This window comes from Lethenteron reissneri, chromosome 39, assembly GCF_015708825.2.
Source record: "Lethenteron reissneri isolate LAM-NWPU_2019-01 chromosome 39, ASM1570882v1, whole genome shotgun sequence".
NCBI classification, from domain to species: domain Eukaryota; kingdom Metazoa; phylum Chordata; class Hyperoartia; order Petromyzontiformes; family Petromyzontidae; genus Lethenteron; species Lethenteron reissneri.
In genome coordinates, this window is record NC_083817.1 from 3,239,715 (window position 1) to 3,254,666 (window position 14,952).

Genomic DNA, 14,952 nt, shown 5'->3' on the forward strand with positions numbered 1-14,952 from the left:
AACGCCCTCACACCCCCCCCCACCTCCCCACCCCTTGCGCTCGCTCATTGGTCAACGTGACGCGCGCGACATTTTGAAGCGCGCTCGCGATTGGTCCTCCGGCTCGCGCGTGAACGCATTGACCAATTAGACGAGCCTCGGAGGGTGGAAGAGGCGGGGCGACGTGCGAGTTGCGTCATCGCGCGTTGCCATATAAGGAGTTTGTGGGAGGGGCTCACCGCGAGCGAGCTCAAGCGGTGTACCATTTCAAATGTTACCATATAAGGCGTTCTGGGGCGGGCCACGGCGCTCTATACTGCTTATCAATTGAAATGTGGCCGAAATAGGAAAGGGGGAGGGTGGGTGGGTGGGTGGGGTGACCGACCGAGGCCGCGTCTAAAGCGGACTGGGAATTCAAATCCCTCGCCAAAATTGGGACCACCGGACCCGTGCACACTACGGATTGTAACATGCATTTAAGATTATTTACCTTTTGCTATAAATGTTTACACAAGTCACTACGTTGCGCTATCATTTGTGGCCAGGTCGCTTCTAAAAAAAAACAAGTTAATATCTCAGTGGGCTTTACTTAATAACATACAAAAAAAGTTTATTTTTTATTTATTTTTAAATTAATTTGTTTACCTTTCCCAAACTTTATACTATCGATCGTGTTTTTGTTGTTTTGTTTCTTGTTGTAACGTTCTGACCCGCCCCTACTGGGACATCTGTGAAAAAGAGATTTGGATATCATTGGATTCCTGCAGTACAAATAAAATTTAATTTTCTCGCTCATGCATCACGGGGTTCTATGCAGGGGTTCGCCCTTATTAGGTATCATCAGTAAGGCGACACTCACATCTCCCTATACCACAAGCTGTGCTGGGGGATGCCATGGGCAGCCAATACGTTGAACAGTTACCAAGTTCCCATTTGGATATCCTATCGCCCTGTTATACTGGTAGGAACCCACTGGTTCCACCAGCCCACAGGGGATTATTGTGTCCGTCCGTCCGTCGTGCAGGGAGGGAGGGTGGGGAGGGGCTGGGTGGGGAGGGGCTGGGTGGGGACGGGCGGGTGGGGAGGGGCTGGGTGGGGAGGGTGGGGCTGGGGAGGGTGGGGCTGGGTGGGGGGTGGGAGGGGTGGGGCTGGGTGGGGGGTGGGAGGGAGGGGTGGGGCTGGGTGGGGAGGGGCTGGTCACCCCGTGGTGCCCTTATAAAACTCAACGTTTAACCTACTCACGCCGGCTTGTGCCCACCCTCACAGTCGGGCATATTTGCGGAATACACCACGCCGCCGTTGACCCTGCAGGCCATTGACCGAGCAACGCAACGTTCCTACCAGCAGCTCCCTCCGCAGGACAATGTGTTGGTGAACAACCACTGTGAAACTAAAAGTCCAGAGGACGCCGCTTTGATTTGACACAACGTTGAAGTTACTCAAATCCAAGCCGCTTGTGCCCCCCCCAGCAGTATAAATGGGTAACACTGATCAATCGTCAGTGGGTGATGTGTGGTGGGGGTATATCTTATTAAAAGTTAAGTGAGTTTTACCTGGTAAAACAAACACGTTTTAGTGATTTGCTTACGTTGAATTCCCATCATGTTTTCGTATTGTTTGCTGTCGGAACCGTCTGATCCGCCCCTACTGGACATCTGTGAATAAAGCACATTTGGGATGCACTGCCCTCTGCTGTTCACGTAGAATGACAAATCCATTGCAGTGCGTTACATCCAAATACTGTAACACATTGTCCTGCGGAGGGAGCTGGTAGGAACGTTGGGTTGCTCGGTCAATGGCCAGGGTCAACGGCGGCGTGGTGTATTCCGCAAATATGCCCGACTGTGAGGGCGGGCACAAGCCGGCGTGAGTAGGTTAAACGTTGAGTTTTATGAGGGCACCACGGGGTGACCAGCCACCCCCCTCCCCACCCAGCCCCTCCCCACCCAGCCCATCCCCACCCAGCCCCTCCCTGCACGACGGACGGACACAATAATCCCCTGTGGGCTGGTGTAACCAGGAGGTTCCTACCAGTAAAAGTGGCGGTATAAATACTACTGTATAGTCGTGGTCTTTAGGAGACGCGTTTCCAAAGGAGATTGCAATGTTCTGTCCTCCCTATCGACGTTAAACGAATCTATTCACATGAACGGCTCAATATTGTGGCTAAGGGGCCGTCCATAAATGACGTCACGCGATTTTGGACGATTTTTGACCCCCCTCCCTTCGTTACACGGCGTCACTAAAAGCCAGACCCCCTCTCAAATATGACGTCACAAAGATCTGCCCCCCCCCCCCCAAAATAAAACATGCTTCAAATCGCTTTAAACTATTGTCATTGTAGTGCGTATTTAATGTGGCGCTCCACTCTGATATTGTAGGAGAAAACATTAATACTGGTAGGAACCTCCTGGTTCCACCAGCCCACAGGGGATTATTGTGTCCGTCCGTCGTGAATCCAAAAATGGGAGGGGTGGGGCTGGGTGGAGGGGAGGGTGGGGAGGGGCTGGGTGAGGAGGGGCTGGGTGGGGGGTGGGAGGGGTGGGGCTGGGTGGGGAGGGGCTGGTCACCCCGTGGTGCCCTTATAAAACTCAACGTTTAACCTACTCACGCCGGCTTGTGCCTGCCCTCAGTCGGGCATATTTGCGGAATACACCACGCCGCCGTTGACCCTGGCCATTGACCGAGAAACCCAACGTTCCTACCAGTTCCCTCCGCAGGAATGTTTAAAAAGTCTATTTAATTAAGTAGAACGTGTTGTCTATTTTTATTAAAATTTGCGCATTTTGATGTGACGTCACATTTCTCACCCCCCCCCCCCCTAGGTGCGTGACGTCATTTATGGACGGCCCCTAAGCACAGTCGTGCGATTATTCCCAGCCACGGCAGACAAGTGCCGGGCAATATCAGCGCGAATTATCGGACCAACCAATCAACAACCTTGTACGGCCGTGGCGAGGCCTTCATCCAGCAGTGGATTGACTGAAGTGCTGAAACATATGAAAATGAACTATTCCAAATACTAAAATCGCATAGAGGTTGTGGGGGAATCCATAGAGCTGTGGCCCGCTTTTAAAATGTTGGGAACTATAAAAACCTCGATGCAATAAAAATATCCGTAAACTATATTTTTACGGGTCAGCAACGAATATTAGACGCTTGGCCCAGCAATGTCATACCTGTCAACCCATACGGTTTACGTGGATTCCTGTACAGGGAAATTTCGTTTTCAGGTCCATACGGAGTACAGCCGTTTAAATTCGGGCAAAAAATAGTTTGTCTGTTAGTTTCTCCCTTATCATGGGACTTTGTAGGATAAACGTTGAGATTTCTAGTGGCACAAGGTGACCAACAAGGTCTGAATTTATCTAAGGTCGGCACTTTAAGATGTATGCAATGTCCTAAGCAACACACGCGGCCAGTGGCAGGGCAACCTCTACACACAGCGGCAGTTTCCACACAATCACAGGGGGAGCACACAAAATGGCTCCCTTGTGGACGTCCACACAATTGTCGAGAATTATGGGGACTGCCATTGGCAATCATTCCACACAAGCGATTTCCCACCCAAATGAATACCTGCCAACCCATGCTGTTTACCCGCATTCTTGTACGAAGATATTTTTTAGGTCCATTCGGCATAGACGTTTGAATTCAGGCAACTATTGTAATGTTTGTGCTTCTCCCTTGTGATGGGACTTCGTAGGATGAATGTTGAGATGTATAAGGGCACGGGGGTGACCAATAAGGTCTGAATTGGTCTGCAATAAGATACACTGATAAGGGGGTTGATTGGTATGCAAACGTCTGCTCGTGAAAAAGCCGGACGCAAATTCCCAGCTTGGGTAGTGGTGACGCACGCCTGTAATTCAGCAGTGGAGGCGAGGTTTAGTGGAACGAACAAAATATGGCTAATGCGACACCCAAGCTTGCCTGCAGAATGCAGCATAGCGAAAGTGTGGACTGATATCGTCCCTTACGTATTGGGTTTTGGACTGTGGACTGCGTGGATTTCCTCACATGCACATACATTTTCCCCATAACGTCTTTTATAGCGCTACAGATGAATGATTGGCACCGTCTCAACGCCTGGCAGCCTTCCAGCTTTGTTCCTCGGCGATTGAGATGCAATTTGCAGTGAAACGGTACCAATTACATTTTTTTTGAAAGCGTAATCTTTAGGCTTAAGTACACATTTCTGGCATTGGACTAAACCGTAGCATATTGCATACATTTACCGCTCTTATGCAGCTTTAATGGGATTTATTTTTACTGCTGGCCCGTTAATTTAAGTGTTCCGGCTATCATGGAGGTCATTGGCTACCATGTTACATTTAGTCTGTGCACCCTTTAATGTATTACATTAGCTCAAGGGTTAGAAAAATATTTGCTCATCAAAAATGTTCCATTGTAATATAACTGAATTTGTATAGTTTACAAAACTCCGAAAGCTAATAAAAAAATTGTCATTCTTTTTAAAACTAGGTTTAAGCACGGACAGGCTCCTACACAAACTAAAACAATGTAGAGCACCTACACATGTGCAAATACTGTGCATGCAAGCGTCTTGTTTTTTATCAGGATGTGTTTAATGAACAGTGTTGCCAAAAAGGTATGCCAAGCCAAGGGTCTTTACATTCCCACCATCACTCCACCAAAAAAAAAGAAGTCTTTTAATTTAACAGCAGTCCTCTTTTGTGAAAAACTCTCAATAAACCATATTAACGTAAGTCTCCTCTCCACAGCATTCCTGTCTTTATTCTGGTCGCACAGCACGAGTTGTCGAGTCGCTTGGGTTGCACATTTGTACAAGATCAAGTGGTGGTTTCTCCATACAAAATAATAAAGGAAAAAATGTTAAACTGTCCAAATCAATCAGTTCAGAGGCCAGAGCAAAGCAGTAACTATTGCAACCCCAAAACTGAACACCAATTTTTTTAAACTACAAGTCAGTTGAACAGTTTTTTTCTAATAAACCTACATAAGAAAAAGAAAACTTTGATCATGAAAAATAAAAGTTGCACTGCAAACATTGCAAGCTTTTAGTCCGAAAAGGTTACACCCGCAGACTTGCATACTGCACGGAAAGGGGGGGGGGGCAAATGTATTCACAAGAAAACACCACCCACTCAAATATCGCCACCAGAATATAACGACCCTGCAGCAGCACATCTTCCAAGGAGAACACATTTCTAGCGGAGACACTTAACAGCGTTGCACAACTGATAGTGGGCCCTTTTCACGCTCACCGCGCCCCCTTCGCATGTGGCTCACGGCAATTTGTAAAGACGTCTTTGTGAACGAATTTCTCGCAAAAAGTTGTCAGCAGACGACTGCATCTTTTTTTCGTCTTGGTTTGAATGTACGAGACGGAGGTGCGTGGCCATTGGCTGGCACACGCAAAGCAGCTGCTACTCACCTAGGATGGTATACAGGTAACACACAATGTGGGCGCACATCCCCACACACTAGGAAACGTCATCATGCCATGCTCTAAATCTCCACAAGCTAAACACTGCGGTGTTCTAAGTGTTTTAACCCGCCACCCCCCCTCACCCCTTCTCCATGACCACCACTTGCCTCCCCATCACCATTGCAACGTAGAGGAAGTGAGAAACTGGCAAATATGCACAATGTTGCCCTTAAGTGAGCAAAAACATGCCATTGCCATGACGCAGAGTGAGTGTGAAAACGCCCGTCGTCTGCGAAAGCGTATACACAAAAAAAACACCACCCATTTGTCCCCTGCTTTGAGTTGAAAAACAGTCACTACTGTCACTGTAAGCAAAACTGATTAACCCCTTCACTGGCAAAATAAAAAAACAAGCCACTGAAACTTTAAGTGAACTTGTAAAAACTAAATGATCAGTAGTAGTGTTTTTCATTTTTTAAAGGTCATTTAACACAAATTTCAAACACTGGTAGCATTAAATACTGTACCAAATCAGTGATGGCGGCTAGGTGGAGAACCCAATGGTAACATGCTCTTGAAAAGCACGGCCAACAATCAGAGACATTGGGGTTGGATAGTCGCTCACTTCAGTCACGCATGGGTATATGGGAGCATAATTCATCATTTGACCCCTATGTCTCCAAGTTGGTGGCAGGAATGGCGCTAGTGTAGCGTGCCCCACCGATGGTGCATTTTATTTAATGAGCGGGAAGAAAATTGCGACGTTTGCCTCCATGTGAACCAGGGGAACCCCATTTTAGCACACGTAATTGTTTCTCCAACTGCCATCGGGTTTGACAAGTTACATGCCGGCTGACAGTGTTGCCAGTGAAGGGGTTTGCATTGAAACAAAACTGAAAGCCAAGAGTTTAATGTAAATCACATATAATAACGTTAATAATAGTTGAACTCCTGTGCTGTCATGTGGTTTTCTGGGAGGAGCATTAAAGCAGGCGTGACGACTCCATCCTTTCTGGCTTCTAGGCCAAAGCGGGAAAAGCCTCTGGGTCATCCACGTTCGGGACGATCACAGCCGACTGCAACAAAGGACATCAGACTTTTCATGAACAAAGGACATCAAATCCAAAAAGTAGTCATTCTTTGTAATAGTTGCGTGACTTTTGCCCATACAGAATGTAACATTAACCACGATGCATAATTTGCCCACGTGTTAAATTCAGCCAATTTATGTATCAACTATTTCCAGGGTAGCTAGGTTAAGCCTTCATCCGCTTGTCAACAAGCACATGCTGAATTATCCTTTTAGTGCTGCATCAAAAAACATCGGGTTTGGCCTCAGTCGTTTTGTCTGCTGGGCCAAACCACTAATCCGCAAAATGTTGTCACTTGACAAAATTGTGCTTAATCCAGAAAGCATTTTAAACGGATGTTTTCATTATTTACATCCAAACTGACTCTCGTATATTTTTGCTAAAGACCTTTGCACAACAACAATTTGGCAGATCTTGTGATAAGAGAAATTGCTGTACGAATACAGTTAGTATTGAAGATTGATTGAACGAGCATATTCCTTTAAAATTGCTAAATTAAATTCTCCTGTATGCAGGATGGTAGTAGTGCTATTCGTCCACAAAGAGCTGGGACTCACCGGCCTCTCTCCTCTGGGAGCACCACGGCCCATGCCCCTGCCTCCACCGCGAGGTGGTGGCATGCCAGACGGCCCTGGGGCACCGGCGACAATGGCACTGGCACTGGGACCAGCAGGAGCAGTGCCTGGAGCCCCGACGACAACACCTGGACCTCCGACAACAGCGCCTGGGGGTCCGCCGGCCATGGGACCTCCACCACGACCTCCACGCGGTGCACCGCCCCCTCGACCGCCACGTCCACGCCGAGAGTGGTCCCCGAAGTTGATCTCAAGCTTGGAGGTTATGTCATTGGACGAACGGCGGAAATGATGGTCGGCAGTAGACTCCAGCTGGACCTATGAAAGGGCATACCAGCGAGGTACATTGCTATAGACTGGACAGTGAAAGCATCCCACTAACGCCACCCCGACGCAATTACAGTAAACTTTGATATCCATCGTAAATATTAAATGACAGCCAATGGCACCTCATCTCCCAATATGACATTAACAAGTGGTAGCAGCAGCTTGGTCCTCACCTCTCCCTCCACGGGCTTGGTCTTGCGCATGACGTAGCTCTTGCCCCACTGAGCAGAGTCGCACCCCTCGCCAGGCTTGCGGATGTTGAACTGGGCCTTAGCACGTGCCTTCTCCTGCACAGCCTTCCACTCGTCAAGCGTCATCTCCTTGGATCCCTCCTCCTCATCCTTTGTTTCGTCGGTTTCGTTTTCCCTGAGACAGCGCAAATGTTTAGGTCAGGCACGTGGGGACACGTTGAGAAATAAAACCTTGTGGACCATGGTAAGACTGCAGCAAACATTCAATATAAACCATGATTCAATGCTACCATTTCACATACACACCGAGGCGAAAGCTTGTGCTGCAAAATCAACAAAACACATTTACCCATAAACAGGTGTCGCATTTTATAATAAAACCACCTTCAACAAGTACACAATGCCCACACTGCTCTGGGAGATCCACGTACTTGTTCTCGGTTTCAGTGGTCTGTACTTCCTCGTGCTCCACATGCTCCTCAGTGGCTGGCGGTTGGTCAATCTCACTGCACACAGGCACACGGCCACCATGTCACAACCACCACTCACACAAATCTGCAGAACCGGCCCACCACCACTGCAAATAACACACCACCACAAACACTATTCAACATTGTACCCAACTGCATACCAACAAGAATTCGGTTGCTCCAACTATTGCACTTGAGTCAGTTTTGCTGCACTCACTTAAAATCAACAATATGCATTAGGCATCCATTACTGGATACACGTGCTGGTGCTGAAGCAACGCAGGTTTTTTTTCTTGCGACTCGTTGCTGCTTTTTGCTTGGGAAGGTAACCGGTGTTTGGTTTTCAACATGCCATTGGCTGCATTTTTGCTTTCATTTAGTATTTTGTGATGTTCTGTTGATGAAAAAAGCTGAACAGCATGAACATATCACAATGTATACTTTGCCACAGAAAACAAATAGGTAAACCCTCCATTTTCAACAAACCTGAAGCGTCACACCCCAAAACATGACGTGATGCACTTTAACGACCACAAGGCAACAGCCTCCCTGGAAAATGTTCACATCTAACATCCCTGAAATACGAGGGGTCTTCTATTTGAGTATGTTCGGAAGTAACACAGCAGACCCAACAGGAAGCCTTCTCACCCATCCACAACATCGGACACAAGGGCACTACAGAGACCTGGTCAGAAGCTGTGTGGCCACGATCTGTTGAGTGGGCCTACCTAGGTCACTCGAGGACGGGAGTGGGAGAAGTGGGTGGCATTCAGTGTGGGCCGTGCCAAGAGCGAGTGGCAGCGTCGTGCTCCGTTTTGTAAAAGGGGGAGGCAAATCAACGGCTTTCCCAAGTCCCACGCTGCAGGTGTGGCCACCAGACTTAATATTGACAGCTCTGGTACATCATCCACCCTACCAAGGTTAAGTTTTTTTTTGTTAAACATTAACTTTCAAAAATTTTCCAATCTTAAAGCAACTGCAAGTTATTTTCCAACTACAGTGCACAAGTCAATTGCGTCACCCATGAGCATAATTTAACTGTGATATAATCTAAAATAGTGGTAGATGCGATAGGGCTGTACAAGTGCTGTCTGATCAACTCCACTAGTGACACCCTGCAGCAGGAGGGACAAAGGTAGACCCCCTCTGCCCAAGCGGAGCCGGGCTGCGCCCCTCACCTGGCATCGTCCTTGGCGTTGCCCCAGTTGTGCGAGCCACTTCCTCCACGCTTGTCCTCCGGCTTCAGACCACTAGGCCGGCACAAGTCAGCACGCGTTCAACAGTGACCGCGGCTCCATCAAAAGCTGTTTTCGCAACTCCCTCGTCAAAGCAGAAACTACGTCCAATCGGAATGTCACTCGCGTTTAACCGGATGTGCCGATTTTATTGAAATAAAATTTGTATTAAAATGTAGTGGCAACATATCTTCTTTGGTTTGAGTCTAAACAGCAGACAGCTTGGTGCCAAGTAAGGTTTTACAGCAAAGCATTTCAACTCTAGGGTGTTTTTTATATTTTGGTCTGCATTGGAATTTATTTAGGATTGCCATAAATGGCTCAACATGGCACCTGTTTGAAATTCTCAGAACGAGGCCATTGAAACCCTTAACCTTAAGGCGTCGATCGGAACTCTATAGCCACTGACAGCTGTGCTGCATCAATCCTGCAGCCGAGTGCCGGCCCTGCCTCACATCTCTCTCTCGAGCTTGTGCAGCCCCCGCGTCCCATCACTGCTGTGACACCTCTGGCTCCTCCTCTCTAGTACAGTGCGCCATTTGCGAGTTGCATACACATGCACCCTCACCGTACTATTTTTAGCCAGGGGATACTTACATCGTGGAAACGTTTGTAACTCAAGCCTACCAATGACCTAATCTCTCCAAACATTCGGCCACCAACTTCAGCCACGATTGCCACCAAAAGCTATATCATCAGGGTCAAACATGCAACTCAGAGCAGCGCTCAGTTACTTTCACTCAACTAGTACCGTCGCCAAGTAAATAGTAAATGAACATGGTTACACCAGGGACAAAAACAGCCCCTACCACAATGAAGTGAAGGGAAATAACGTTTAGGTGTGGTTATTTTTTTATGAGAATACGTGCACCAAGACCAACTGGGCTGAGTACAAGGGTAAAAAACCCCCCTGCATGCAATCCAAAGGCCAAGTTTCAGCATCAAGAGTTTAGCAACGTTGAGTGATGAGAAGCACCACAAGCAGCACCAACTGGCAAGCTTGGTGCCTTACTGTACAGAAACTTAATCACTTAAGGCACATATCTGAACAATTCATCACACAACAAATACCAACCATGCAATTCAAATCAAACAATGAAAACCAGTGTTATAATTTGTTTTCCCCTTTCCTAGTGTTATTACAGAGGTAATTCGTACCAGCCATAACCAGGCAATTGTTTTAAACATTTAGCCAGTCACACATACATCGGCCAGAACATAAACTGGTATTACATATCAAAATTGTAGTGTATATTTGGCTGATGAGTAAATAAGTTGATAACTGACACATTCAAATGGTATTACACGTTCAAAATTTAAGCAAGAAAATGTAAGTAACTTTCATTTTTCACATTAACTTTTGTCGACCACAAAGAAATTTAAACGGCTGATTACTGCCTCAGGTGGTAATCGTTTTCATCCGGACTGGTAATCAGCAAGTGCAATGTCTGGTTAGGGCTCATGAACAAACAAGACATCTTTCACAGCAAGTCGTTATGCATTCAACAATCTGTGCGCGCTGCATGTTAGAGGCGCGCGGGCTCACGTCTTGTCACTGCCGCTGTGCCGCTCAAACTCGCGTTTTCCGCGTCCGTCAAATCCATCAGGGTTGCGTCCGATGCCTCGGCCACGTCCCCGGAAGCCTCGGAAGTTGCCTCGGCCCCTCTGAGGCCGATCCATCGACCTGCTGCATTGTGAGACACAACGGGACAGCAGCAGTGGATAAAAAAAACTAAATCAGAAGATCAAGCTCACCTGCCTGCAACACCATGCATTGTAAAAGTAACCTTACCACACACAAACACAAATATTAATGTTTTAATAATTTAAAATCCCCTACAAGAGTCCACAATACATTTTAAGTATATATCTCCAACCCCCAGAGTAAGCGTCTTTTTCATCCAGACTGTCTTGTTTTTTATATCAACAGCAGTTTAAAACTGTAAAATGTGTAGAGACGCAAGCAGATTACAATACTGCTATAATCACAACTATAATCAATAAAAAAAGACCAACAAATTTCTGTACAACAAAACATTAAACGGCAGAGGCATTGCACATTACAACACCGTCATCTTAATACTCATTTGTATAAAATGTATCTTACAGGAATCGACATTGTTGTAGTGTTTGGCAAGGCAGTCTTTTGAAATTCTCACAGCCCAAATGGACGTTAGGATTCATAGATCTGCACCCCCCCCACTGATCCTTATCACTCTTGATCCCCTTTAGATCCCGTCACGTAAAACTCACCCGCCCGCTTGATTTACATCATTAAAGGTATCATATAATTGAGAATGCGAGTGCTAAACAAGGTTCAAACGCAAATCTGCTAAACCCAGAGAATATAATTACGTGCACACCCTGCGATTACTGTGCACCACACTTAGAGGCTTGGTGAACGTCACGCTCATTCGGTTGATGTGCTCTGGATAAGAACACATCCTTTGTGTACGTGTTCAGCTAAATATGTAATTAACCGTCAAACAACTGCTTCACCCCCACATCCACCACAGCTGGCCCAACAACCTCCATTACGCAACGTAACGCTACTGACTATCCATATCATGGCCGTTAAATGAGAGCGCCATACTTCTCGGAAGACATCTCGGTTGATCCATCGGGCCGCTCTTCGTTGAGCCGCTCCGCAAAGCGACGCTCAGGCCGGGGGCCACCCCCACGCCTCTCGGGCCGCCCCTCTCCGGTGAATCCTACACCGCCACCGCGCCTTTCCGGTCGTCCTTCTCCACCCTGTCCCGGGCCTCCCTGTCCCGGACCTCCTTGTCCCTGGCCTCCCTGGCCCTGGAACGGCCCCTGGAACGGTCCCTGTTGGTCAGGACGACGGCCTATCCTTCTCGGGCCTGAACCTGAAATTCAAAGAAAAACGAGAAAAATTGTTAATACAAAAACATTCTGTAAAGCTGTCTAATATGCGTTTGTTTTCGGCAGTGTTCAATGGGTCAGTCATAATGTTGATAACGGCACGCGATTAGGTCATAGGTAATTTACTTTGAGGGAAGGAGCGCAATCACTCTAAGTGTTGTTTGTGAAAGCTTTCAGTGCCGAATTAATGAATTATCTAAGTTATGGACACCCTTTGATTGATTTTCTGAAGCACAAGTCCATAACAGCAACATAATTTAATACTAAACCTTGGTTATATTGGACAAAACCATGAGGAATCGTTCCCCTACGTTAGACTGACAGTACAAATATATTCATGCCTTCAAATACATATTAAAAAAACAAAAAAATTACCGTGACTTGTTACACGGTCTAGCACGCTTCACTGAAATGTAAAACAAATGCATTGGTCACAATTCCAAATGCTAGGGTTCAATACTGTGCAGTTTAATGCAAAACAATGAACTCTCTAGTGCGCAGGGTATGCTTAAAAAACTAACAGTAATCATTTGCTTTTGTGGTTCGTGTTGTAGTAAAACAACAACTTCTGGCGTTCCAGCAAGCTGGTCATACGTTTATGTAAATGTTGAGCATTGGGATAAGTGGAAGGGCAATCATTTTGCCTACAAGATATTAAAAAAACCTAAGGTTTCTAGTTTGATTTTGCACTGCAAAATACGATGTTGCCCTCTGCGCGACATGGCTGCGCGCGTACGGCCGGTGACCTCACTACACACAACGCACATGTCTTACATAACATTGTTTATACTGCACATACAACACCCGGCTTACAGAATTAGATTACGATTCCAAGGATTATATTATGGGAGGAATGTATATGCACCAGCCGCGGAATTCCCCTAGGTCGAATCCGCATTTACCGTGGACAGCCCTCAACGAAAAAAAATCTAAGCGGTGTAGTAAACTTGAGAAACAAAGGCGGCCGGTAGAGGTCCCGACCACCCTACCCCTTCGCACGCCGTTCGGGCATTTACAATTTGCTCGCCAATACCACATTTCTCAACATTATAAAAAGGGCCACACAACAATGGGCATTCAAGGAAGCACGCTGCAAAGCGCGCGCGGCAATGCGCGGCAGTGCACGCGATGGGGCCTGGACATGCGCAGGGCCTAGACCAACTAGGGCTGGGGCAATGGAGACGCGGAACCACGTGGCCGACGAGTGCCCACGACGGAATGTGGTGCAAGACGGGATTGGGGGGGGGGGGGTCACCTGGCCTGGTCCAAAAAAAATCACCTATACGGTGGAGTTTGATAAAAAGGATGGGAGTAGGGCATTGAATCGATTTTATCTCTGGGTGGTGGGGGCAGAGTGCGGGATTAGATCGCACCAGACGGCCCCACCCCCACCGCGCCTCGTTGCGACACGAGGTGCGGCTGCACGGCTGCGATAAGGCGGCCATAGGCCCTAGGCCGTCGTCTTTAAGCGCTCACGTGGGGGGCCCTCCTCGCCCCCCCCCCCCACCAAATTTGACTTTACTTTATCAATGTATACGCGCCTATGTGCACATGTTACAAATTTCGGTTCGTGCAATTACAGGCACGATGTAAAGTAAAGTCGCTCAACTTTTGAAAGTAGTGAATGAAGGGCCACTTAATGGCTTTAGCTGCTATTTATCAGCAATTCTATACGGAAGGAGTAGCGGATAAGAGAACTTCCGGAAACTTGGTGGCTCTTATTACCCGAAAAAAAAATAAACGTTCACTTTGACCTCACCAAAGGCATGCACAGCACCGGTAACCACCGAAAAACTTAAAACTATACAAATTGTGATAGAATCCTAAATTAATCGTCGAGCAGCGTTCAAACGCAATTAACAGCTACAAGCAGCTGCAGAAGCACGCGGGGGAGGTGGGGGGCACGCACACGCGCCGACTCTCAAAGGCCCAACAGTTTTGCACAGTGGGGGGCCTTGGGCGATTGTGTGAGAGAAGGGGGGGGGGGCAGTCACGACAACAAAGCCGCGCTCGTGTAGTCGCACGGGGCCGCGTCCCCTCTGCTCCACACAACAAGAGGTCGTCGTCGTCGGCGGCGGCATGTGCGTGGCCCGAGAGGGCCCAGCCTAGGCCGTGGTGACATTATCGCAGCGTAGCCAATTAGGGGGGGGGGGGGGGGGCTCTCTCGCGTTCCATTAGCCGAGCACCGTCCCCACGCACGTGCGTCAAGACCAAGGGGGGGCGTCGGGACCAATGGGACACGATGTCGATGTAAGCCGAGTGCCAATTCTAAATGGCCGCAGCGCTGCACTTCGCTACCATCCCCACCCGCCTCCTCCCTCCCCCCCACCCAGCATCATGGCCCCCGTACGCACATAAACAAACCCTCACCTTCGGCTCTCTTGACGGCCGTTGTCGCCGGCTGCTCGGCCGGTTTTGCGTCGGTGACCTGGCCCGTGGTGGGCGCCCTCCTGTCGCGTTGCGACTCCTTCTTCGGGGGGGGTTTGGTGCCGGGGGGTCCCGCCTTGGACGCAGCCTTAGCCGAGCCGCCCCCCGCGAGCTCCTTCTTAAGCTGCGCCTCCTTCAGCAGCTCGAACGGGTCGGTCTCGTCATCGAGCAACTGCTCGAATCTATTGTTTATAACGCAGCCGAAGCCCTCCTGCAGGTTTCCGGGCATGATGGCGCTCACAAGGGCGCGGATGCCGACGGATTCGCCGATCCTCCGTGCGGGCGCCTGGGCGTCGCTGCCGTGTGCGGCCAAGATGGCGGGAGCGGGGGAGACAGCCGCGCGCAGCATTCTGGGTAGAGC

The 14,952-nt window shown here is 48.3% G+C and overlaps 1 protein-coding gene across 2 annotated transcripts; it reads right to left on the reverse strand.

Moving 5' to 3' along the window:
* Window positions 1-4,546: 4,546 nt before the first annotated feature.
* On the reverse strand, window positions 4,547-14,952 carry LOC133352059 (SERPINE1 mRNA-binding protein 1-like). 2 transcript variants are annotated; one of them, XM_061567784.1, is made up of 8 exons: window positions 14,535-14,952; window positions 11,875-12,148; window positions 10,828-10,968; window positions 9,225-9,296; window positions 8,008-8,082; window positions 7,559-7,751; window positions 7,041-7,376; window positions 4,547-6,468 (listed from the first exon to the last, which is right to left on the reverse strand). In XM_061567784.1, exons 1-8 carry the CDS (start codon window positions 14,938-14,940, stop codon window positions 6,412-6,414), a joined length of 1,554 nt encoding a protein of 517 aa, XP_061423768.1. In that variant the 5' UTR covers window positions 14,941-14,952; the 3' UTR covers window positions 4,547-6,411. The 2 variants fall into 2 exon arrangements, with proteins under 2 accessions (XP_061423768.1, XP_061423769.1); XM_061567785.1 differs by lacking the exon at window positions 9,225-9,296.

Bases quoted from the DNA above. Each gene is read 5' to 3' on its own strand.
- LOC133352059 (XM_061567784.1), bottom strand. From the start codon at position 14,940: ATGCTGCGCGCGGCTGTCTCCCCCGCTCCCGCCATCTTGGCCGCACAC. The intron at 8,083-9,224 runs GTGAGGGGCGCA...GCCTGTGTGCAG, and splicing joins AACGCCAAGGACGATGCCAG to TGAGATTGACCAACCGCCAG. The intron at 7,377-7,558 runs GTGAGGACCAAG...GCCCTTTCATAG, and splicing joins CCAAGCCCGTGGAGGGAGAG to GTCCAGCTGGAGTCTACTGC.